Source organism: Danio rerio, chromosome 15, assembly GCF_049306965.1.
Source record: "Danio rerio strain Tuebingen ecotype United States chromosome 15, GRCz12tu, whole genome shotgun sequence".
In the NCBI taxonomy this organism is placed as follows: domain Eukaryota; kingdom Metazoa; phylum Chordata; class Actinopteri; order Cypriniformes; family Danionidae; genus Danio; species Danio rerio.
The window spans coordinates 24,373,782-24,399,934 of NC_133190.1; the positions used below are offsets into that span (position 1 = coordinate 24,373,782).

Here is a 26,153-nt window from a genome sequence, read left to right on the forward strand (position 1 = left end):
ATAGAGAGTGAAAAGGGATGAATATACATTACCTGACAAAAGTCTTGTCGCCTATCTAAGTTTTAGGAACAACAAATAATAACCTGACTTCTACTGTAGTTGATCATTTGGTATCAGAAGTGGCTTATATGAAAGGCAAAGATGCCATATTATGTGTTTTTACCAAAATAAAATAGGATCATGCCTTGACTTTAAATTATTTAATTAGGACAGTAAGGTCTGACTTTGCTTAGACGAAAGTCTAGTCACTCAACAGAAATAATGTACAGTATAGACTATGAAGTCATGGTGCAGTGGTAAAAGAATTAATATTGTGTTTGACTCTCATGAGCTTGGAGGACTGCATCCATACATCTCTGCAATGACTCAAATAACTTATTAAAAAAGTCATCTGGAATGGCAAAAAAAAAAAAAACAGTCTTGCAGGACTCTCAGAGTTCATCAAGATTTTTTGGCTTCATCTTCAATGCCTCCTCCATCTTACTCCAGACATGCTCAATAATGTTCATGTCTGGTGACTGGGCTGGCCAATCCTGGAGCACTTTGACCTTCTTTGCTTTCAGGACTTTTGATGTGGAGGCTGAAGTATGAGAAGGAGCGCAATCCTGCAGATACCACAGGCTGGTGATGTTGCCATTTACTCTGCAGATCTCGTGCACGTCCCCATACTAAATGTAACCCCAAACCATGATTTCCTTCACCAAGCTTGACTGATTTCTTTGAGAATCTTGTGCCCATGCTGGTTCCAGTAGATCTTTTACAGTATTTGTGATGATTGGGATGCAGTTCAACAGATGATTCATCTGAAAAATCTAACTTCTGCCACGTTTCCAAAAGATCAACAAGAAGTCAAGTTATTATTTGTTGCTCTTACAACTGGGATCGACAAAAGGACTTTTGTCAGGCAGTGTATGATTTTTCTAAAATAATGTCCTGATATGCTTAAAATAATAATAATTTTGTTTTAATATTTTAGCATTTATCTTTTATACAAAAATGTATTTTACATCATATTTTATATTATTTTATCTAAAAATAATCAGTAAGTGATCATATTAAATTGTATTATATTTATATTTTCATTGTCTAAACTAAACTTCATTCATAAACTTTTACTGATAAATGGGTAAAACAGTGGATTAAACGACAGTGGCAAAGTATAAAGATTTATTATAGCACATTGTTTATTATTATTTGTTTAATATGTATTTAATATAGTACATTTAGTACATTGTCTGTAACTATAGACCATTTTGAGGCATGTAAACAAAAACATTGGTTCTAATGTATTTCCTGTTTTACATTTTTAATTTCCATAGCTTCCATTCATTCATTCATTCATTCATTCATTCATTCATTCATTCATTCATTCATTCATATTATTTTTGGCTTAGTTCCTTTATTAATCCAATGTCGCCACAGTGGAATGAACCACCAACTTATTCAGCACATGGTTTACGCAGCGGATGCCTTTCCTGCCGCAACCTATCTCTGGGAAACATCCATACACACTCATTCACACTCATACACTACGGACAATTTTCCCTACCCAATTCACCTGTACGGCATGTCTTTGGACTGTGGGAGAAACCCACGTGAACGCAGGGAGAACACTCAAACTCCATAAAGAAACGTCAACTGACCCAGCCGAGGCTCGAACTAGCGGCCTTCTTGCTGTGAGGCGACAACACGATCTACTGCACCACTGTGTCGCCCTCCATAGCTTCCAAAAGTCTAAAAAGGTCCACAAATTGATAAATAATGTTATGGCAGTCGTTTTAACATTAGATATGATTGAATGGCCTCTTGTTACAGTTATGAAATAGTTTGGCAACAAGCAGGAAATGTTCACAGGCCAGTGACATCGCCACATTGAAATGGTCTATAGGACTTTCCTTGACTCTCTTGGCAAATTAATCAATTAAAATAAGCCTTTTAAAATGTAGTGAACTGCGAGAAGTGTTTACCTTTGATTTTGATTGACAGTCTTTACCATGTAAAAGCAAGCTGCTGCATAATTTTACAATTCTTTAAAAAAAAAACAGCAGATAAAAAATAGTCTTACTGTTTGACTGTGCAGTTTTGAATTCAATCTCTCTCCATTCCAGTCTGTTGAATAATAATATCCAGTTAATATTTACCACTTCATGAGCAGAATTTACTGAAACTCATGCTGTTCACAGAAATCTTCAGTTCATTCACATGTAATCTTCTGTGTCTGAGTGAATCATTCAAGGGTGAGCGAAGCTTAGCAGGGGTCGTTTAATATGAGATCTCATTCATACAGTACAGCGCAGAAGATTTCAGAATGTTTGTTGACTGTAGGGTATATACTGGAGTGTTGTAAATACTTAGATATGCAGCAGTTAGATATTTAACAGGTAAATATTGTTTTTGTAATTGGCTTAAAAGGGCACCTATTTAACCCCTTTTTCAAGATTTTATATTTTGTCTCCAGAATGTATCTGTAAAGTCATCAGATTATTTAGTAGAGCTTTAAGAAGTTTGTAATTTTCAGCTTTGAGCATCTTCAAGCTGTTGTTGTTGCCCGTGCCTTTAATGCTAGTTCTTCCCGCCCATCGTTCCCTTGTGCCTGTCAGAGTTTGCCTCAATCTTCACCTCGGCTGCGTCAAATAAACAGCACAGTGACAGGCATGAAGGAAGCAGATCTCACAAAACGTCTGTGGGAAATACTACAGTAATAACTTCCCCAATGATTATTATTTGATATATTTGTTGTGGAGTTGCAACGATGAGTCAGACACAATCTTGTTACAAAGTTCGGCAACCACACAGACACACAGCAGACACACGTACACAGTGCACGTGTTTAACTTTGCACAGCAACCGTGACAGGATACACGTTAATATCCACTACTGTATGGGCATCCATTATGTTAATGTACAAAATAGATTTTATGTCCACAAAGTGGGATTGATGCGTCTTCTTTTATAATTACCCTGACACGCGGCTGTGGTGACAAAGTAAAGACAATAAAATTGCAGTAATTCATTACAAACATGCACTGTTTTAAAAATGTTTTACTCTTATAAAAGTGATTTTTGATCACATTTGATGATGACTGATAATCACAGCGAGCTGAACAGATTTTTAAATCATATTTGCTTTGTGCACATCCTGTCTTGTTGATATGATTATATGCGTTAGTACAGAGACATGTTTATACAAGGCTGTCAATCAAATCAGTGGGCGGGGAAACCATACTCCTACATCACGGTGGGCCTCAAAATGGGAGGGATATGGATCCTATTTTGACGTCAGGAAATTTTAAAAAAGAGACTTATTGTGTTTCTATCACCCCAATATGAAAGTGGACACACTATACCTGCACACAGTTATGTCCAAACAGCTTACAAAAGTTGATTTTCATCTTAGGTGCCCTTAAACATTTCTATGATGCAAATTTAAATTTCCAGTAGATATTATCTGAGTATTCAGGGTCTTGTGACACTTCAGTAATTATTTAAATATCCTAACTTCTCATAAACCATTTCTTATTATCAATAGTCATGCTGCTTAATAGATTTTTGGATTTTTTTCAGAATTCTTTAATGGTAATATATTATATATATTTGTATTAGGGTTGGGCGATTTTGAACAATTTGGCATCCGACAATTTTTTATTTTGTAACTTTACTGCACTGCTTTTTGCAAATAGCTCAAAAACTAATTTAGCTTCCTTGCTCCTTCTGCTCCCTTCAGGGGAGATCAAGCTTCCTGGCATTGAGCTCTCCTTGCCGGCTCTACCCGGGCTGGAGTATCCTGACCCCGGAGGCTCGGGTTTACGCGTGCCAGTTCTCGGCGCTCAGTTGGACTGGGTGTCAGGCTGCATGGTGCCCTTGGCAGGAACCATGGAGGATGCAGATGGCAAAGGTAACAGAGGTTAGCAGCAATGTCCAAATCCTATTACAACAGTTAACCCAGAGTACATTACAGGCCTGGTTCCCATACGGTTTGGAGTGCAGACGGTGGACCCGGTGACAGGGGTAATCGCTCCGGTTGTAGGGGCCAATCTGGATGTCTGGAAGCGCGTTGTAGTTCCTGTAACCACATCCCAGATTTTGATGCTAGGAGAAAACCCAGACAGTGTCACGGTGAGTGAACTAAACGGCCGCATTAAAGCTCATTTGGCTCGGGGGTGTTTACATGTGTGGAAATGTGTGTTTGTTCGCCTCAGGTGGAAACCCTCCAGAAGGAGAGCAACGAACGGAGCAATTACTGGCGCGAGCAGACTCTGAAGGAGGACGAGATGCTGGGGGATTTTGACAGAGCCGTTAAACACTATCTCTCCACATCCGTTCACGAGTCCGACTGTGTGAGTTGACTCCTCAGAGACGACGCTACGCTCTGTGGCCTATTTAAAATGCAAGCCTTTTGACCAAGTGTCTATTTTTATTTCTCGGGGTGTCAGTGTGATGGGAAGCGTTTCCACCATCTTTGCATTCTGAATGAGATCTTCTCTCTCTCTGTGTGTGTAGATGGACTGGACAGACACGGACAGGCAGTTGAGGGAAACGGCTGCTGAGATTCAGGAAAGTGCTCAGTGTGAGGCCCAGAGAAAAGCTCTCCAGAAGTCAGATTTATCTCTGCTTCTACCAGCCCATGTGTTACACGCTCTCACAGGAGGTCAGTCCTTGCGCTCAGACTCTCCCACTGAGAGCGCAAATGCCGGGGCTTTAAAGATTCAAAACAGAGCGTTCGTGATGCTCATGTGCAGTATGGTTCAAAAGTTTGGCAGCAATAGATGTAGAAGTCTCACAGAGGGTGGATTTAATTGGCAAAATAGTGTGGATTGGCAGCGCAATTTAAAATAGGCGGTTATAATTTTTGTATATTTCATTTTAATATTATTTATAAGCAAAGCAGAATTTTGAGCTTCATTTTTTTCAATTTTTGGAGTCACATGATCCTTCTAAAATCCTTCTGAAATGCTGATTTGGTGCTCAAGGAACATTTCAATATCAAACAGTAGTTCTGCTTGTGTAGTGATACGTTATTTGGTCACACTTTAGAGAAAGGTTGCATTAGTTAATAAAATTATTGCACATTTAAATTTGGATTAGTTGAAAAAATTAAAATATTCGTTCATTCATTCATTTTCATTATCAGGCGTCACCTCAGCGGATTGAACCTTCAGCTATTTCAGAATATGTTTTACACTACAGATGCCCTTCCAGCATCAACCCATTACTGTGAAACACCCATACAATCTCACATTCACACACACACACACACACACACTCAAACACTATGGCTAATTTAGCTAATCCAATTCATCTATACTGCATTTCTTTGGGCTGTGGGGGAAACCGGAGCACCCAGAGAAAACCCACGCCAACATGGGGAGTTTGCATAAAACATGCATAAAACCTTTGCCGGATTAGTTGATGGTTCATTCGGCTGTGGTGACCCCTGTTAAATAAGGCACTAAGCTGACAGAAAATGAATAAAAAAATATTACAAATAATAAAGCAAAAAGTATACAGTGTGCATAATCTCTATGTATGATGAACAGGTCCACATGTTCTCCACTGAAATTCCTCAATCATCAAGTCACTGAACCAACAAGTTGCACTCAGATTCATTCACAAATCAATCTAAATTGTTCATCAGTTTTGGTTTGTGAACAAGACCAGGATCATGCATTGATTTAAAATAATGATTCCTTAAATTATCAGGTAATTGAGCTCAACCCATCGATTCAGTAACCTGATTGCAGAGATGATCATTAGCAAGTAAACTGTAGTGTTTCCCACAAAAAAACATAGTACTCCACTTTTCTAGTGTCACTTTTTTAGGCTTAATGTGACAGTTCATCCATAGATAAAAATGTTTGATCCTTTACGAATCTTTCACTTGGTTCAAACCTACTTGAGTTTCTTTTTTTCTGTTGAACACAAAATATAAAATGAAGAATGTTGGAAACTCTAGACCAGAGATTCCCAAAGTAGGGCCCACAGGCCAAAGTTGGCCCATTGTAAGCTTTGATTTGGCCTACCATTTCATCTGAGAGTAGAGTAAGAATGATGGAGAGGGTTGGGTTGTTGCTAGATCGGATATGGTTGTGGCCGGAAGTTAATGAGAATTTTTTATATTATTTATTAAGTTTCCCTTTTATTGTATTGTATTAACGTCTACCCCAACTCTAACCCTAAACTCAACTGTCACAGTAATGTAAAAACAGTAGTTGTACTGAGTATTATTTATGTTATTTATTAAATTACCCAATAAATTGTATTTTTTAAGGTCTACCCCAACCCTAAACCCAACTGTCACATTACTGTAAAAAATATAAATTACTGTTATACAGTGTCACAAAAAAATGCTGCTATGTTGATATGCATTTCACATTTTTGGCTGGCCGCGTATTTGATCAAGACTTTACCAGAGGGTTGGGGCGAATGCCCTTAACACAGAGATCATCATTTCTATTTTGACGTAACCTTTTTTTTTTTTTTAAACGTAACCTCTTTTGTTTTATTGCTGACCTACATAAAAGCAAAATGCTTCAATTCAAAGTAAATGAATCGGATTTTTCCAAATGTAAATACTGCCACTCGACTGATAGCGGACTATGCAGAAGACATTGGCGAGCAAATCATGGCAAAAACTAGTGTAATTCTGTTAAAAATGAGTAAGTAATGTATTAAGTTCATTATAAAATGTACAAAATACTGTATTTTTTTTTTTTTTTTTTTTTTTTTTTTTTTTTTTTTTATTAATTGTTAACAAAACATACAGGCTGAAAAACCTATATAATGAAACATATCAATTCAACCCCCACCCCCCTCCCCTGCGGTCTCTTGAAACTGGGCTTTACAATGAATAGAAGTTAACAAAAAAACAAAAACAGAATACAGTATCAAATATCAATTATACAAAGCAAGGCAATCATTCTGGATCCTGATCATTTCTTTGTGCAATAAACAAGGAGATTTTGTCAGCAGCTAAAGTCCAGATCTGTAATGTACTCATTTGTACCAAGTTCACTCGCGCCGTGGATAACTCCAACATTATAATGTCTTGAAGTTGTACCAACCACTTGTACATGTCCAAATTATGTGGAGGCAGCCAATGTTGGGCTAGTAATTTTTTAGCAGAAGTTAAGCCAGCCAGCCAAACAGCTTTTTGTAGCTTGGTAAGGTTCAATGTAGAATCATCACTCAGTAATAGAACAGAAGGATTCAATGGTACAGGATATTCAATAATTTTTGATAGGATGACACAGATCTCATTCCAAAATCTTTGTACTTTCTCACATTCCCACATCATATGGAAAAAAGATCCAAGTTCCTGGTTAGGACATTTATCACAGAAAGGACTAAAGGAGGCATTGATACGATGTCTTTTGAGTGGGGTCCAGTAGGTTCTGTGACAAAAGTTATAGTGAATGAGTTGGTGATTGGGATTTTTAGATGAAGTAAAAATGTTCTGCCATACTCTTTCCCAGTCTGTGACACCCTCTTCTAGTTGACAATCAGTTTCCCAACAGCGCTGTATAGCTAAATTCTTTGCTATACCCTCCAAGGCCTTTCTGTATATCCATGAGGTAAAATGATTAGTAAAGGACAGATCAAACCAAGTAATGATTGGATGAGTGGGAAGATTGTCCCCCCAGGGAACCCCGTAGGCCTTCATGGCCGATCTTAATCGCAGATATAAAAAGAGAGAGGAAGGTTCCGTTTCATACCGCTCACAAAGTTCTTGAAAACTTAATATGCCATTAGAACCAGAAATATCTTTAAGTGTATAAATACCTTTCTGCATCCATTTCCTTGAAAGAAATGGTGCACCCCCAGATCTAAAATCATTATTATTCCAGATAGGTGTATGTATGTGCCATTTAGGTGAATGATGAATGTATTTTTCCATTAATTTAAAATTTACTATCGTATTGCCAATAATTGGACCAAAAGCTTGTATACACTGCTTGTTATTCAGCCCGGAGAACAGAATATCTTGTAATCTATATTTATCAGCTAGTTTCATTTCAATTTGTCTCCAAGGAACTCTAGATAGTGGGTTCAGCCAAACATGAATACATTTTATTTGAAAAGCTCTGTGATATAATTCGAAATTTGGAAGAGCTAAACCCCCATTTTCTTTTGTACGTTGTAGAGTTTCAAATTTTAATCTAGGTTGCTTACCATTCCATATGAATTTACGAATCATAGAGTTAAGTTTGTGCCAAAACTTTTTGGGGGCGGGTAACGGAATCATAGAACTAAGGAAATTAATTCGCGGCAAGATGTTCATTTTAACACTTGCTATTCTAGCATGCAATGATAAAGGCATTGAGGTCCAAACCCGGAGATCTTGTTCTACCCTAGATAATACTTGAAGATAGTTAGCGTCCGGGATAGTTTGCAAAGATGACAGAACAACAATGCCTAGATAAGTTATGGAATTTCGTATGGGGACATTATATGGCAGCTTAATATGTTTAGCTATGGAGTTTAGAGGAAGCATAGAGGATTTATCCCAGTTGATTTTGTATCCGGAAAACAAACTAAACTTTCCAAATACATTCAGTATAAGGGGAAATGACGTTTGTAAATCTGAGATAAACAATAGTATATCATCGGCATAAAGAGATATGCATTGTTTGTGAGATTTAACTGAAAATGAACAAATGTCTTCTTGTCTTATCAGCTGTGCTAGTGGCTCAAGCGACAAAGCAAATAGCATGGGGGACAACGGGCACCCCTGTCTAGTGCCGCGCCCTAAATTAAAAGGTGAAGAATGTAGACCATTAGTTATAACAGAAGCTGTTGGGTTCCTATATAATACCTTAATCATATTAATAAAATTAGTACCAAGGCCAAAAACCTCCAAAACAGACCAGAGATAGTCCCACTCCAGCCGGTCAAACGCCTTTTCTGCATCTAAGGAAAGAACTGCAGCTGGAGTAGGACAATCCCGGGCCTCGTGTATGACATGTAGTAATCTCCGGATGTTGTCTGATGCTAATCTACCTGGCATAAAGCCCGTCTGATCTGGATGAACTAATTTATTAATGTATCGTTGTAATCGCAAAGCTAAAATTCTAGCATACATTTTAATATCTGTATTTAACAGGCTAATGGGTCTGTAATTTGCACAGTTTGAGTGGTCCTTTCCTTTTTTTGGGATCAGCGAAATAAGTGCTATATTCAACTGAGGGTGAAAGGCCCCCATATTTACTGCTTCATGAATGGCAGCCAAAAAGATAGGACCGAGAAGATCAAAATACTTAAGAAATAACTCTGCGGGAATCCCGTCTAAACCTGGTGCCTTGCCTTTTTTAGCACCCTGTAATGCCTCTTTAAGTTCTTCTAGAGTAATAGGTTGCCCTAACTGTTCTGCTTCTTCATTATTAAGCTGTGGTAAAATTAGAGAGTGCAAGAAGGAAGCACAGTTATGACTTGGGAGAGTACATTCAGATATATAAAGTTTAGAAAAGTAGTCAGAAAATGCTGAATTAATTTCTTTGGTATTCCTAACTGGTCCTTTGGCCGGGTGATTGATTACGTCAATATACGCTTTTGCTTGATTTTGCTTCAGTCTAAGGGCTAAAAGTCTGCTTGGTCTAGCACCATTAGAGTAATAATTCTGTCTGGTTCTGTGGAGTAAAAATTCTGCTTTCCTTCTCAGAAGATCATTTAGTTCAGTTTTAGAAGATTGAAGTTTATTAACGGTCAACTTGGAGAATGAAGATTTTAGGGAATATTCAAGTGATTTACATTCTTTTTCTAAATAGTCAATTCTCTGATTTTGCATCTTTTTTAAATTAGTAGCAAAAGCTATGGAGAAATCTTTTATAAAACCTTTTGTAGCTTCCCACACAAATATGGGGTCCTCAACAGAGCCTATATTAAATAAAAGAAATTCAGCCAATTTGGCTTTGAAGTCTACATCGAACTGGCTATTCAGTAAAAGCGAGGTATTAAAACGCCACCGCAGAGATCTTTCTGCAAATGAATTACAATTGAAATCTACCATTAAAGGATTATGATCTGCAAGAATAGCTGGCAGTATCATTATCTGGTCAAAATATGACAAAAGGTCTTTTGAGCATAATAAATAATCTATTCTTGAATACGTGAGATGCCTTGTTGAGAAAAATGTGTAGTCTCTACTTGAGGGGTTCCAAGATCTCCAAATATCGACCAAATTCAATGCTTTTACAAAATTTTTGAGTGCGGCCGAAGAGTTAAGCTGGACTTGATTACATGAGGAAGATCTGTCCAATACTGGATCAATAACTGCATTCATGTCCCCCCCAATAATCAGTGAGTAATCTATAAGTGAAATCAAGTGGTTAGCCATCTTCAAAAAAAATGTTGCCTCGAATATTGTAGGGGCATAGATAGAAACAAAAGCAATTTTCTTTCCCCTTATATTAGTGCAAACATAGGCAAGTCTACCAGATTGATCTTGACTTTGTCTATCAATCTTGATGTTACAGATGCGCGATATCAAAACAATAGTGCCTTTAGTTTTAGTGTTATCAGTAGAAAAAGCTGCAAGTTTATAAAACTTATTCTGTAACCTCTGAACATCTGAATTTTTCAGATGTGTTTCTTGAATTAAAGCGATATCAACCCTTTTCCTCCGTAAATAAATCAAAAGTTTAGCTCTCTTGTTTGGACTGTTAAGTCCTCTAACATTAAGTGATATAATTTTGTATTTATCCATAATCTATTTGAAAAACAATACGAGTTTTAAGAGTTTTTCCACAACCAGAATTTAACTGCCTAAATAAAGCTAAAACAATGCAAAAAAGTACAGACAAATAAAATGAACAAATACCCCCTGAGACCGCAAAATTCCCCAACATCATAAGGGCCCGTGGCAGCATACACCTTCGTTCACTAGAAAGTCAACGTCGACCACCCTCTTCCATTAACCACAGAACATAACTGTATACTTACTATGAACAATAATGACAGTCATATATAACTAGAGTACATAATTTAAACATTTGAAATAATTAAATTTATAATAATTAATAATTAAATAATATGAAAAAGAAAAAAAAAACACGAAGTCCACAAATTATAAGTTAGCTAATGAAAAATAAATAAATAAATAAATAAAATAATAACAAAATAATAATAACAACCCCTACAAGGTATGAAATGATACGTGAATAAATGAACTTGTCTCAACTCTCAAGTTCTCTGAAGCGGAACATTAAATTGTATGTTTCACATGTAGAGCAGAGGTGTTTATTCCAAACACGTTTATGGACTTTTTATTCATCCATTGACTCTGAAGGCGCGGATGGACCTTGAAAAGACAGTTTACGTCTCACACCAGATGCGTGGCCATTACGGACTTCTTCTAAGAATTGCTCCGCTTTTTTAACCGAATCAAATGATTGTTGATTACCGCCATGGTTGACACGGAGAACGGCCGGGTAGATCAGAAAGTTTGGGATCCCCAGCGCATGCAGCTCCCTTTGAAGACTTCCGAATGCCTGCCGTTTGCGGGAGGTAAATCCACTGTAATCAGCGAAGAAACGCAACAGGTGATCTTGATCCCGTATCGCCTCGGTTTTCATTACTTCCCGGGCACCCTGAAGTATCGCTTGTCGGTCTGGGTACCGTAACACTCGAAACAGTAAAGTGCGGGATTTACCAGAGCCGTAAATTCTGTGCGCTCGATCAATTTCAATTGGACCCTTGTTCCTCAGCGCTGGTATCCAGATAGGGAGCATCTTTTGAAGAAATCCTATTGGATTATCTCCTTCCCGGCCTTGTGGGAGCCCCACCAGGCGCACATTGTTACGGCGAGACCGGTCCTCCAACTCGGCAATTTTCGAGGTGAGATTTTGCTGCTCGGTTTTGCACACATTTAAATCTTTCTTGATCTGTCGTGTCTCCCCCTGGATCTTGTCCACTTTTGATATCAAGTCACGTACCGTGTTCGTTTGAGATTGTACTTCTTGGCGGAGCTCTATCAGAGATGATTTAACATCTTCCATTGCCGCTCGAATAGCATTCTGAACCGTTGTTTCCAACGAGATTTGTTGTTTCGAAAGCGCCTCCGCCATAACGTCAGTTAGATTAGCTTCAGTGCTAGCTAGCTTCATCTTTTTCTTTCCCGAGGGGGTTGTAGACGGAGAAGAGTCTTGTTTCCTGGATGTATACATTTAAGTAATACTTTCACACGTCGAAAATACTGACTGTCGATACTTATAAACTTGTTAAACTAGAAAAGGAAGAGGGTTTGGACGGAGCATCAGTGTCTCTCAACCATCGCGTGCAAGGGTCACGTGACCTCCTGAAAATACTGTATTTTTTAATATAAAGCAATGTTTTCTAGTTATTTTTAAATATTAATAAATAAATTAAGAAATTACCCATGGCATCTATATTTATCTTCAGCCCACTAGCCTCAATCAAGTTTGGTTTTTGGCCCTTCATAGGAAAAAGTCTGAGCACCCCTTCTCTAGACTTTTGTTTTTTTCCTATTATTGATGTCAGTAGCTACTGGTTTTTAACATTTCGTTTATGTTCAATAGTTAAAACAACTCTTGACGGTTTTGAACTATTTGTGGCATAATGGTCTTCAAAAATCTTCATTTTTGGGTAAACTCAGCGCAACCTTTTTATGAATTGATTTATATGAACCACCCCCCTCCTGCACCCCCCAAAATTCACATTTAAGCATGCCTCTAAAGCTAACCACCAGCAGTAGACCATATGGAAACAAATTAGATCATGCACATTCATATGCATAAGCCATCAATTTGCCAAAAACGTACAATAGCTTACGAATTGCCTTGAAATTTTGCTGGCTCAGCAGATGCCACTGTTAAATATGTTTCACATAACAGCTTTAGGCTTCGCAACAACATGATGGCCAATAAATAATGATGTTTTGGACTTTTCCTTTAAGGAGACGAGGAGGAGTGGGAGCAGCAGTGTTTCTGGCACACGGAGCTGAAGACCGTGATGAACCGAGCAAATGTGTCCATGGAGAGACTACGGAGAGAACGGAATCAGCTGTCGGCACAGGATCCGGTCAGCTTGAGACATAAAAACACTCTCTTCCTCAGACAAAAACAACATACAATGCTGACTGTTGAGGTCATTACCACATTGTTAAACAGCTGAACGAGCAGATCAATGCTTCAGAAGCTTGATAGCTTTCATGTGAATGCCAATATTCTGTCTATTTTCCAGTTTAATGGAGTGTGGTCTGGGATGAGTGATTGTCTTGTGATTATCACAGGACTGGAGTTTGAGAGAGCAGGAACTGTGGGAGCAATTATTGCAGAGACAAGCAGAGCTGGACGCTGTGCTCTCATCTCTGCGCTGTGCTCGTCAGGTCTGCCAGCTGCGTGCTGAAACTGCTCAGGTAAGAAACGCTCATGCTGCTGACCCACATATGTACAGTGATGCCCTTGGTTTGCATTACAGTTGTCAGGAAGAAACCTCGGACATTATGTCCATTGCTACTTTTCAAGAAATGGAACAAATTAAATTTAATAATATTTATTTAATTTTTCAAATAATTAAACATTTATTAACATTGATATTGTGCGTTTATACGTTTTTACTCCAGTATACAGGAGTAAATAAAGAAACATGTTCAAACATGTTCATACGTACTAATATTAGGTCAAAATTAAAGGGCACCTATTTTACCCCTTTTACATGTCTTGTGTCTCAAGAATGTGTCTGTAGTTTTAGTTTCAGTTCAAAATACCCATCAGATAATTTATTATAGCTTCCAGAATTTGCCCATTTTGCTATAAGGACTATGCAGCTGATTTTCTAGCCTGTGCCTCTAAATGCAAATGAGCTGCTTCTCCCTGCCCATATATATATACCTAATACATATTCCTACGTGTGTGTTTGTTTCTCTTGTCTTACATCAGATAAACAGCTGTCAGTGATAGAGACAGACACAGGCGAAGCTGAAATACAGCTCTTTTGTCAAAAATACCAAGTTAGTTTATTTAATGTATTTGTGGGGGAGTTTATTCAAGCCTTTCTGAAATGATTAGTCTCACACAAATGCTGTTTGCAGCACACAAACACACACAGACATATTAGCATTTACTGACACCATCCAGCCGTGGTGATTATAGTGGTTAATTACATAGCGATTTTACTCTCTTTATTATAAACGCTCTGTTTTAAAAACATCATATTGTCTCAAAATCACTGGGATTTGGGTCCTTTTATATTAATTTTTTTGTTGGGTTTATATCACTCCAGTATGACAGTAGACTATGACACTATACCTACACACAGTTCTCTCCAAAGAGCTTATCGTCTAAATGAATATGGATTTTGAGTAACTGATAGGACAAAAAGTATAAAAGTAGCAAACACATCGCGATAAACTTTCATTAATTTATGTATACTGCACGTAGAGCTCTGAGGTCAGGAAGTTCTCAGAAGATAACATTATACTAAATTAGTTGTTGAGCTCTTCGATTAAATAAAGAAAAAACGTGCAAGTTCTGAAAAAGTGACACAAAAGTAATGTAACGCAATACCATCAAAGTAACTAAGTAACACAACTTGTTACTTTTTTGAGGAGTAACTCAATATTGTAATGTATTAATTTCAAAAATAAGTGTCCCCAACACTAGTTTGTTTGAAAAATGTTAAACTTTTCTTTTGAGAGGTTTGTTTGTGATAACATAGAAAACTTGTTTATAAAGGTATGCACAGGATGGCAATAGTCAGTATATACTTTATTTCCTGTGAAATTTTTTCATGCAGTTTTTTGGAGACAAAAATAAAGTGTTGGGGAAACTAGATACAAGTAACTTGACTTACATTATGAGATTATGTTTTAGTAAAGTAGCAGAAGTAGTGAGTAATTTAAAAAAAAATGTCTGTTCCCAATCCAATGTTCATGAAAAACTGTAGGGTTGACAAATATTTTTGTCAGCTAAATACATTAGATTAGTTAGTTACTTCATTATATATTCATGGTAGGGTCATTAAAAGGGACCTATTATGCCAAAAAAGTTAAACTCAGTTGTATGACAGTAGGGGGAAATATAGCGAGCCTCTGATGGTAAACATTTATTAATTATATTTTTTATAATCACACTTCATAAAAAGTCTGTAGAAACTGTAGAAAGACATTCTCCCTTTATACATGTCCTTAGAGGGGGAAAGTCCTGCCCATTATTGACGATCTCTCCCTCATTAGCAAAAACAGCTCTGAACAAGAAGCAGTCGTTTGCTAATATGCTGCGTTCACACCAGACGCGGATGAAGCATCAAGCCTAAGTGATTTACATGTTAAGGCAATGCAAAGATGCGAATAGACATCCTGCTACTAGATTCACATGAATGAGGCTGGACGAATGATTCGGATCACTCGAGTTGGAATATCGGAACTTTAGCTGCGTTAACCAAGCTTGCTCTTGTAGGGGTGTGATTTGGACGTTATGCCTGTTGTTGGTGTCCTGAGAGGAAATCATCTTGCCGACACCGGACAACAGGTCATTAAACTGGGCTGGGCTCAGTTGGAAGCACCGCTACAAGCTTCAATCATCCAGGTATAGTTTCTTGAAGGAGTTGATCAAATCAGAGAGCTAGGTGCACCTCAAAAATCAGAATCTAATGGGCTCAAGCACAACCCCGTACAAATCTGTGCTGTTTTTCAGCATTCCTAAAGCACATAAAGCACAGCTACTTTCTCAATAAAATCCATGTTAGCCCTTTAGCAACAAAGCTAGAGTCACCGGGCAGACAGAAGCCCAGTCCATGACGCAAATGTGCGTCTTTTATGAAGTGAATTTCATGTGCGAATGAAACAAAGTGAACATGCGAATGAATCAAGTAAACTAAAAATGTTCAAGTGTCTATTTACGCGCCAGTATCGTGATTTATTCGTGCGTGCCATGCCTGGTGTGAACACAGCATTAGAGTTTTCAATCTGCTGCTTTGGTGGAATTAACAGAGGAATTTATAGCTCCACCCTCTTTTGTAAAGGGGGCTGGTAGCACAATCTCATTTGAATTTAAAGTTACAGTCACTAAAACAGCACAATTTGGATCAAAGCCTAAAAGGGGCAGTTTCAAAAAAGTCTAAAAGATTATTTGTGGGTTATTTTGAGAAGAAACTTAACATAGACAATCTAGGTACATCAGATACTTATTTTATATCTTGTTAAAAAGGGACAATAGTTCCTCTTTAAGAAAAAATATTGTGCAAACATCCCCTCCAGACTTTTGCTCACCAACATGTGGCCAGACACTTGAATGTGTCTTTATATTAGTGATGTTTTTCCAAAATCATGCTAAAAAGTTTTGTGACCAGTAAATGTCAGCATTTTTTTGCATTACATTAAAGACGTTACTGAACAAAAATTCTAGACTAAAACATCCATCCCCGCTTCTCAAATTCATAAAAAATTAAGCACATGTAGTGTTTCTTGAGGAAAGAAAATGATGTAAAATGATGCAAAGCTCTCAGACAGATGTGAACAGTGCCCAATAGCATTGATATGAATTTTGATGACGAAATACAGAGTTACAAGGTTTCTGCCTGACAGCAAGACTATATTTTGGGATGATGCTTTAGGAGACTTTACTCAATACTTTCCCATGACAGCCGACTGAATTGACTCTTTTTTCTTCTAGTCTTTGGTGTCTGGCACTTTCTGGTTTAAGGATTTCGGTGTGCTGCAGCCCAGGGGTGTCAGAAACCCTCTGAAAGTAATAGCCATGACTCAGCAGAAAATCCTTCCTCGGCTCGAACGACTTATTCAGCTGCTGGAAGAAAGCAAAGCACTTGGCCAGTCGACTAGCACGCAGCGACAGCAGAGCTCTAGTACAATATCCTCATTTATGATTTAATATAGAAATGTTAATCATGCTTTTGTCTCAGTTGAGAAATATTTTTCTGTAGGCAAGCAGGCTTTCGGGAGAGACAGCGATTCTAGAGCTTGGACGGAATCAGCATCTGTTGTGAAAGGTAAATTTGAATGCACAAAGAGTGGAAAAATAGCGAGATTCTGCTTGTCAGAGTTTCACTGCTGTGTTTGTGTCTCCTGCTGCGCCAGGTGTCTCAACTCAGTCCTTTAAAGATCAAATAAAGGCTTCGTCTGTGAGTGAACAGAATGCCACGGTGCCCTCTCTTCCTCTGTCAAACCCGTCTTACGCTCAGAAAAGCCAGGAGAAAACGCAGCTGAACAGCCAGGGTGAGGCTGTCTTAAGTCTAAGATGTTACTGGCATCCTCATTTCAGATCACGACGTGATGTTCTCTCTTGTTTCATTCAGATGTCCGATCTCTCCTGGAGCCTGGTGCGTCTGCACATACGAGTATCCCAAAGCTTGCAGGTCAGAGCATTTCAGTGGAGGACTTGTGTAACCCAGTGTGTGTTTAAGCCTCAAAGTTTTTGTTCACTTTTAAGGTCACTTTGAACAGCAGGAAAACAGTGGAGCAAAAAACGTGATTTGTTACATTGCTTTAGCTTTTGACCTAAATAGATATTTAGTCTATTATTAGGTTTTCTAGGGCAGGCGACACTTTGTTTATACTTGGGGTATAAATACTATACAGCTATGGAAAATATTAAGAGATAGCTTCAAAGGTGTTATCCATTCTCTGTTGAGTAAAATGTTCATTTGTATTGTATCTATTTAATAAACTGTACTTTATATCTATTTAATAAACTTCTTATAATGTGTCTAAAAGGTCAATTAAGATTGCGATTTAGAGAACATATTTGCATAAAATAACAATAGTTCAAAATAAAAATATGTTTACAGAACTTAAGTATAGGGAAAACAGGTTCATGTATTACGTAGAAAATTTACACATACAGTACAATACCTGACAAAAGTCTTGGCATCGATCTCAGTTGTAAGAGCAACAAATAATAACTTGACTCATAGTTGATTGTTTGGGAGATTGGCAGAAGGCAGATTTTTTAGATGAATCATCTGTTGAACTACATCTCAATTATCACAAATACTGTAGAAGACCTACTGGAACACGGACCCAAGATTCTGACAGAAATCAGTCAAGTTTGGGGAAGGAAAAGTCATGGTTTGGGGTTACATTCAGTAAGCTCATTCAGTAAGCTCATTCATCCAAGCTCAAGGGATTCATACAGGATATGAATTCTTTTTCCACTGCACCATGACTTTATAGTCTATACTGTACATTATTTCTGTTGGGTGACTAGACTTGTCTAAGCAAAGTCAGACCTTACAGTCCTAATTAAATAAATTAAAATCAAGGCATGATCCTATTTTATTTATGGTAAAATAAGCACAATCTCGAGGCCTTTGCCTTCCATATAAGCTACATCTGAAACCAAATGATCAACTAGAAGTCAAGTTGTTATTTTATTGTTCCTAAAACTTGTATAGGCCACAATATTTGTCAGGTAGTGTATATTTTTCCCCAATATATAGTATAAAAACTAAATAGTTTATTTTGGCAATTTGTCTAAAATGCTCTAAATGTTAGTAAATTCATTTGAAAAAAAAAAGTTTAGGATAGGTTTTTGCAAACAAATAAACATTTTACTCTAAATTGGTATCTAATAATGGCTAATCTAGTAACCAGATAATGTTAAACTGGTCACGTAATGCTTTTCCAGAGCTGTATTTATTTATATTTTCTATACTTATTGAAAGTCTTATTTATTCTAAATATGGACAAGCTCATAAATACGGTATTGAGGCTCTGACACACCAGCTTAGCTTTTTGCTGTGTGTTCTTTGCAGCCCCCTCTGAGGCTTTTTGCCAAATTGACCGTGTTGAATTTCTTTCCAACATCATTGCTCAGAAAACTTGGATTGGCTGTTCAGTTTAGGGAACAAGCAAACAATTAAAAATGTTGAAAAACATATTTTTAAAATGACACAGTTATGTTGTAGTTTTTTCGTCTGAGAATCCCAATAAGTGAATCTATTTGTAATGGAATGGATTGAAGAGAGTTATCAGGATTATTATGTTCAGAAAGTTAGTATGCTTTGTTTTAAGTTTGCATGCTTTCCTAGTTTTGATACCTAGATGTACCTGCTGATATAGACTCTTATTTCCAGTCACACGGGCACAGACTGTACCTAGTGGGCTGTTGGCTATAATCTTTGCCAACAGCAAACTTTTTTGGCTCAGATGTAGCTGACACAGGGCAACACCACAGTCGGCTTTTGTTGCCACTAGTTCTCTGAAGTCAGCTTGGAGTGACAGTACACCATAATTGCACTTTTCTATGGCTAGCCTGAGACAAGCCTATTTAAGTCAAATTACAACTGTTCCTGAAAATGTGTGTTGAATCCAAAAGTCAAACAATGCTGCCTCTGAAGGAGTTATTTCTTACTATGTCCCGAGATACCTTTATCTGATGGATTTGTGTAGCAGCAAGGATGTATCCTCTGTATTTTGTGTGTAAATGTAAAAAATTTTGACCAATTTCTCCCATTTTTTCATATAGAGGATATAGCAAGACTTATCAGAGTAGAAATAATATTGTTGTTTTGCTCCTCTCCACACCCTAACTATTCAGAATTCCTAAGGCGGGTTTGGGTCTCTGTGTGACATCATAAACAAAGGAAAAAAAACACTTGTTGTTACACTTTTTATTTTATTAAAAACAAATAATCTTCCTTACAAGACAATGTTTGACTGCAAAAGACATGGACTTTTTAGTGCCTTCAATTGGTTAAATATTTGTTAAAGGGGTGGTCCACTACAATATCATATTTTAAACTTTAGCTGAAATGTAATGTAGCTGTGTGAACATAAACAACATCTCTGAATGTAAAAAGTTCTAAGTTCAATGCAAAGGGAGACCTTGGTTTTTACAGAGTTACCTTAGCAAAGCCTCCAATTAATGAATTTTGGGTACTACAAAAAATACTTCCGGCCCTGGTGAGATCACAAAGGTTCTTAGATGTGCTGGATTCGGTTAAAATCTCCTCAAAGCAGAAGCTGTAAACTAGATTCTCAAAGTGTTTTTATTTGTTAAAATTGATCATGACATTTACAGTGTCTAGCGTTAACGGTATGTTCTAACAACGATGTAAACAATGGGAAATGCTGTTTTGCACTGCAAACGATTTAGCTACAAATTTATATCTATCAGTAAAACTGATGTAAACACACACACACACACACACACACTTCACTAGCTCGTTCAAGTCTCTCCATGTGTGCGCGACTTTGCATTGATGCTTTTTAGGCAGCTTTTCCATGCATTTTACATCTCAGATAATGAAGTCACATAAGATATGTGGATGACTCATATTACTTACACCTGCACATTCCGGATATATGTGAAAGACGTTGTGTAACGCGTTGAGTTAAAATAAACAGAAGAGCTCGCCTAACTCGTGTAGCAGCAGAAAACTAAATCAAGGCTCACACAGGTCTTATCCCACATCTTGTGCTTTATTTTTCTGTCACGATATATTACAGAAAATATCTTAATCCAAGCATCAGAGTAAAAGAAAAAGAAAGTCCCGCGCACATGCGCTTGTTACAGAAAGTTCACACATTTACACACACACACACACACACACACACATAGACACACACAATGACGAGGTCTCTTAAAGGAGACCTCATTTTCACTCATTACAGACACTTGTCAGATTATATTTTAGAGAGCAGGTAGGAGGTTGACTGACTGTTTACATAGCAGAAAAGCGCGTGCTAGTCAAGGCGTGAGGTGGAGCCGATCCGCGAATGACAGCCCATTATGACGATGACCAATCAGAGTCACTTGATTGCGGGCCTTTCAGAGGAACTAGGAAATATATCAGTCGTTTTCATGTTAGCTGAGTAGCTGTGTATAATCAAAGTGAGATTTATGAAAAAATAACGCGATTTCCTTCAAGTGAAACATGAGCACACATTGCTTTGCATCTTATAAACACAACCAAGCCTTAAAATTACATTGTGGAGACATTCCAGACGTGAACATGTTCAACTTCTTGAATGTTACAACTTCTCTTTCCAGAAAATTGCCGGAACGAATTTACCGGTATTTTCAAAAAGCGCTTGTTTACACATACAGACCTTTCCAGAAAAAGTGAATGAGGCTAAAGTCTGCTTGTCTCCACCAAAAACAACTTCTGCTGAAAGCACATGATGTTCTGAACGGCAGATAGAATGGCAAGTGGCTTACTGTATTTTGGTTTTGGTATCAAAACCAAAAGCTTAAGTAAATGCAGATTGAGCGTGATATACGAGCGTCTCTATTTTGGCACTTTGCTTTCATGGGTGTCACCTAGCAACAGCTGTGCACAAAACAGCAGCTTGATGACGCAAGCATACCAGGGTTCTGAAGGAAAAAAGACGGCATGAACACAAACCACCTCAGGGTGGGGGGGACAATTGAACTATCGGACCAAGTGTGAAAGCACCCTTACCTGTCACTAGGTGCTACATATTTCTCAAATAGCATTAAAATGAAGAAGTAGAATTCTTTTCATATTAAATTACTTTAACCCATTGAAAAGAAACTTTGTTATATAAAAGGTGTTAAAAGCTAAACTTTTTTATTCTATTGTTTTCAGCCAAGTGTTTAATGGAACGATTATACTTGTATAGCTGCATAGTTTAATGGTTGTGAATGCATTTGTCAAATATTTACCCAGTTCACTATCCTCCTCCCAACCTGCTCCCTTTTTTTTGAAAAGGGAAATATGGTCACCCTTCCTTTAAATAACTTTTGCATTTTGGGGGTAAATCCATATAGATGTAGTTCTAATTAAAAGCTATGATGACACCCAAGGGCAAAAAACTTTTTTTCTGTGTTGCAGAGGAGGACTGGTCCAGACTGGTAGCGCTGTCTCCTCTCTTCCAGCTGATGAAGGAAGTGGAGCAGCAGCTCAGGGATTGTGCCAGAGACAGAGGCCTGATGAAGATCCAGCCCTCAGGTCAGGCTCTAATTATCACCCCTGAAATGTGCAATCCGCACTCATCATAACTGCAAAGTCATTAGTGTAGCAACAGATGATTTAATGCCACGAGAACCACTGCATATACGTCAGTGGGAAAAATAACTTGAGCTATATTTTTAGCAGCTTCTTCAATGCATTTAATCACAACTTATTTGTTGAAGTTTGCACTAATAAAGAGTGGTCAAACAGAGTGGAAGTGGGATTGTGTTCAGGTTCCAGTCGTCCATTCATGGACTTCATGGATGCGCAGTGGGAGTGTGAAGGAAAGCTGATTCAAGTGAGCTTTGAAACCCTCAACCCACGAGAGCTTCTGCTGTACCAGCATGGACAGTTTCTCCTCCAGCACCTTCACCTACATAAAATGGTCTGGATCTGTCTTCATTTTTTTCTCACTTGCTTTTATGTTCTCATCGGGCCTGTTCACACCTGGTTTTTAAGGAATAGTTCATCCAAAAAAGTTAAACTACACCATAACTTACTCCATCCTCATTGCTTATGGCTTTTTTTTTCTGTAAAATGACCACACTTGGAGTAGTTTTACATTTTATTTTGGTTCTTCTATGCTTTACAATGCTGCAAGATTAATCTGTTGACAAACTAACCCATACAACAAATTATATTTATTTAAATTACAGTATGTATAATTAAATTATAAATTCCAATAACTGATGTGTGGCACCAGCTGAATGCACGTTACACGCAACTGACATACGTCGTTTGACATTCTGCGGCTAAAAGGATCTCGGTGGAACAACTTACCACACAGATTGTCTACCACAGAAGATAATGAACTAGAAAAGTAGTATGCTGGGTATTACTGTATAACATTATACAGTACTGTATACTGCTCCTAAAATCCGGCATACATTTGTCTACCCATCTTATGTTATGCGTCATACGTTGTATACTTTATGTCAGCTGTGCATAACGTGCATTTGTTTACCACAGGATATTAGGAAATGGGGTTTATAATTCAAAACTTTCAAATATTTCTGTTACACATAGATCCACTTCATAAGACATGTATTAACTCACTGGCTAATTTGATGAGGGTGGATTTACAGTATGTGCTTTTGGAATCTTCAAAATAAAAGCCACTATTCAAAATCATTATGCAGCATGGAACAGCCAGGATAAAATGTAAAGCTTCTTTCTCGGTGTGTGTATGACAGGAAAAAGTCATATACTCTGACAATGGGTAAATACATTATGAGGCCATTTTAATTTCAAGAAAAAAACTTTTTTTTTAAAAATGCATTTACATCAATCCAATTCCGAAATCTAAATCCAAAAGTGCTAAATAAACTATTTAGCAGAGGTGTGAACAGTGACAAAATATTGAGCTTGTGCACTTTTGACCGCTTCCAAAATTTGTCAAACATGCATTGTGTTGCTATCGTGGTGTAGGTGTAGCTCATGTATGTTAAAAATGACATGTACTCTTATAGTCCTTATTGTAGAAGCGTAAAGTATAAGCTGACCAGTAAATTCAGATTACATACAGTACAGATGTGTGACCAGTAGAATCAATATGTAATGAACAGTTTCTACAGAATAGCAAAGATGAAGGAAACACTTATTTTGGCTGTGTCACATGTCTTTATCTTATAAAGTACATGTCTAAAAGATTCTGAAGACTTGGTGGTGTGGTGTTTGTGGAAACTGGAAAACAGGAACACATTAGAACATTAATGAAAACCACCTCATAATTTTCTCGCTCTGTTTTGAGCATATTTTGAAGAATGCTGGTTGCTGAGACCCATAACTTTTCATATTAAGAAAAAAAAAAATAACATGGAAGTCAATGGATCCAAGTAAACAGCATTCTTCCAAATATCTTCTTTTGGGATCAACAGAAAAAAAAAAAAAAAAAAACAGATTTTAAATGAGTGAAGGGTGAGTGAATGATGACAGACTTTACATTTTTGGCTGAACTAATCTTTAAACACAATTAAAATAAAATATTTTTAAAAATTATATTCATTTAAACTAGTACTGTACCATCTTTCTTTATATAAAAGCTGAATTTTCAGCATCGTTACTTCAGCCTTCAGTATTACATGTTGCTTTGGATATTATGTGAGGACAATATCATCGTCTCTTAATATCTAATAACTTTAAAACATTACTTAATAACGTTTACATGTGCTGCTTTATATTTTTGTGTAGAAACAGTAATACCTCTTAGGATTCTTTAATGAGCAAACAACAGCAACATAAATGTCTTTATAATAGTTTGATTAATTTATTGTGTCTTTGCTGAACACACTGTAAGTTCAGTAGTTTCACAGCTGTTACTTTCTTTATCCTAGATACCAACAGTAACTCTTCAGCTGGCTTCAAGTCTTCCTACCAACGACTACCATAACAATGCATTCCGTAACTCTTTCTATTATCAGGTATTTATACAGTACACATACAGTACACAGCTATTCAGCCTTATATATAGAACAAATGAAAAGTTATTAATAATTCACCTAACTTTAAGAAGTGATAATTGGCACCACATTTCCTGTGATATAATTGGTTTCACAGTTAGTTTGGTTGCACTACAATAAAATGTCCTCATTTGTCAGTCACCGAGTGAGTGATAATTATTTCATGTTATGCACATTTAGTGCTCTGTCATATAAACCCATGTACTGTACAATTAACACTCCCTGTGCCTTCAGGAGGACTCAGAGAGGACTCTGTTTGTTCGCAGTCAGAGGTTACAGTCGGTGGGTGGCCTGTCTTTGCTGCTCATGCACTGTGCTGCACACATTTCCACCGGCCAGATGAAGACAGACTGCACTCCTGCCTTCCAGAGGGCCTTTTTCAAGGTGGTAAATGCATCTGATTGACAGAAGCACTGCTTGAACAAGCCAGGAAAGGAATATGCTTGTTTTAGGGCTTTTCACACTGTGCCAAACACTGGATTATTGGCATTCTGAACCCCACTTTTATCAGAGGAGAATTTAACTTAATTTATAATCAATACTTTTTAACTCAGAGTTATCAAACCCTGCTCTGGAGCATTGTTAACCCTGCAAACATGTTTGCTAAATTTGTATGTTGCAAAATAGTGCTGCAACAATGAAATTATGTCAATCTAAAAAATAAAAAAAATAAAAAATAAAAGAAGAAAATCCATTTTAATTCCGGTTTAAATTCCATTAAAAGAGCACTCTTCCACCAGTCCTCGTGTCAACAAGCTTGGCCCCCCTAAATTTGGACACGTAACTACTAAAGAGCAGATGTAACACATTGATCAAATGTAGTTTTCAGTCACGCTCATATAAGTCATATTCAACTCGTTTAGTTTTGCCTTCATTCATTTTTGATTTCCGTCTTCAACACATGATTTATTTACAACACATTTTTAAACATAATAGTTTAACTAACTCATTTCTAATATTTACTTTTTTTCTTCCCCATGGTGACAGTTATTTTGCAAGACAGTTAATACTTAAGACAGTATTCAGACAAAGTCCCTTTAAGTATTTTATAGTCTTTTATTAAGATTGAAGTGTAATTTAAAGACTTAATTAGTTAACTATGAAAGTTGAAATAATTAGTCAAATTATTTTGTTACTGATTTGTTGTGTTTATCAAAAATATATTTCTTAAGGAGGCTAATAATACTGACCTTAATTTTTTTTAAGAAAAAACGTTCGAGGTTACTAAAGTAACCCTTCGTTCCCCGAGGAGTGGAATGGAAGCACTATAAATGGATTTGATTGTTAAAATCCACGTATTGGGAGATTCGGTTCAGAAGCTACTCGTCTGAAAGAGTATTGAACGGGCCAATTAAGAATGAATTGGCAGCGCAAGCCTGCGCAGGTGAGCGGCATAAGCAATCAACTGAGTATATAAGCTCACCTGGCGCCAGCAGACGCTATCCTTTTTAAGCTAAAGAGACTTTTAACAGCTAAGGGACAGTCATTATGGCGACGGAGTATAGTGCTTCCGTTCCCCTCCTCGGGGAACAAAGGGTTACTTTGGTAACCTCGAACGTTCCCCTTCGGGGGAAACTCCAGCACTATAAGTGGATTTGATTGTTAAAATCCACGTATTGGGAGCCCATTGAAAGCGCCATAATGACTGCACCTTACCAATATCCACCATGAGAGAGCGGTCAGGCAAGCGTGACGCACCCAGATCATGAGAGGCGTGGTCCTCCAACGTGCCCTTGGCCCTAACTTATCCCACTTCAAAAAAAAGTTTTATGGAATAGGTATCTTTTTTGGGAGTCGCTAGCGTCT

The 26,153-nt window shown here is 37.4% G+C and overlaps 1 protein-coding gene across 3 annotated transcripts in view; it reads left to right on the forward strand.

Annotated features, from left to right (window-relative positions):
• Positions 1-26,153, forward strand: part of si:dkey-103g5.4 — a 63,082-nt gene that overhangs the window by 26,221 nt on the left and 10,708 nt on the right. For 2 of the 3 annotated variants that reach the window (XM_073923662.1, XM_073923663.1), the window contains 14 exons: positions 3,725-3,895; positions 3,959-4,116; positions 4,200-4,337; positions 4,501-4,648; positions 12,908-13,032; positions 13,244-13,369; positions 16,626-16,815; positions 16,894-16,959; positions 17,048-17,185; positions 17,266-17,325; positions 21,769-21,885; positions 22,122-22,273; positions 24,222-24,308; positions 24,582-24,731. In XM_073923662.1, coding sequence (XP_073779763.1) covers positions 3,725-3,895; positions 3,959-4,116; positions 4,200-4,337; positions 4,501-4,648; positions 12,908-13,032; positions 13,244-13,369; positions 16,626-16,815; positions 16,894-16,959; positions 17,048-17,185; positions 17,266-17,325; positions 21,769-21,885; positions 22,122-22,273; positions 24,222-24,308; positions 24,582-24,731 — 1,826 coding nt within the window. Of the gene's footprint in view, positions 1-3,724; positions 3,896-3,958; positions 4,117-4,199; positions 4,338-4,500; positions 4,649-12,907; positions 13,099-13,194; positions 13,370-16,625; positions 16,816-16,893; positions 16,960-17,047; positions 17,186-17,265; positions 17,326-21,768; positions 21,886-22,121; positions 22,274-24,221; positions 24,309-24,581; positions 24,732-26,153 lie in introns of all 3 variants that reach the window. The other variant, XR_012390829.1, reaches the window with a different exon arrangement.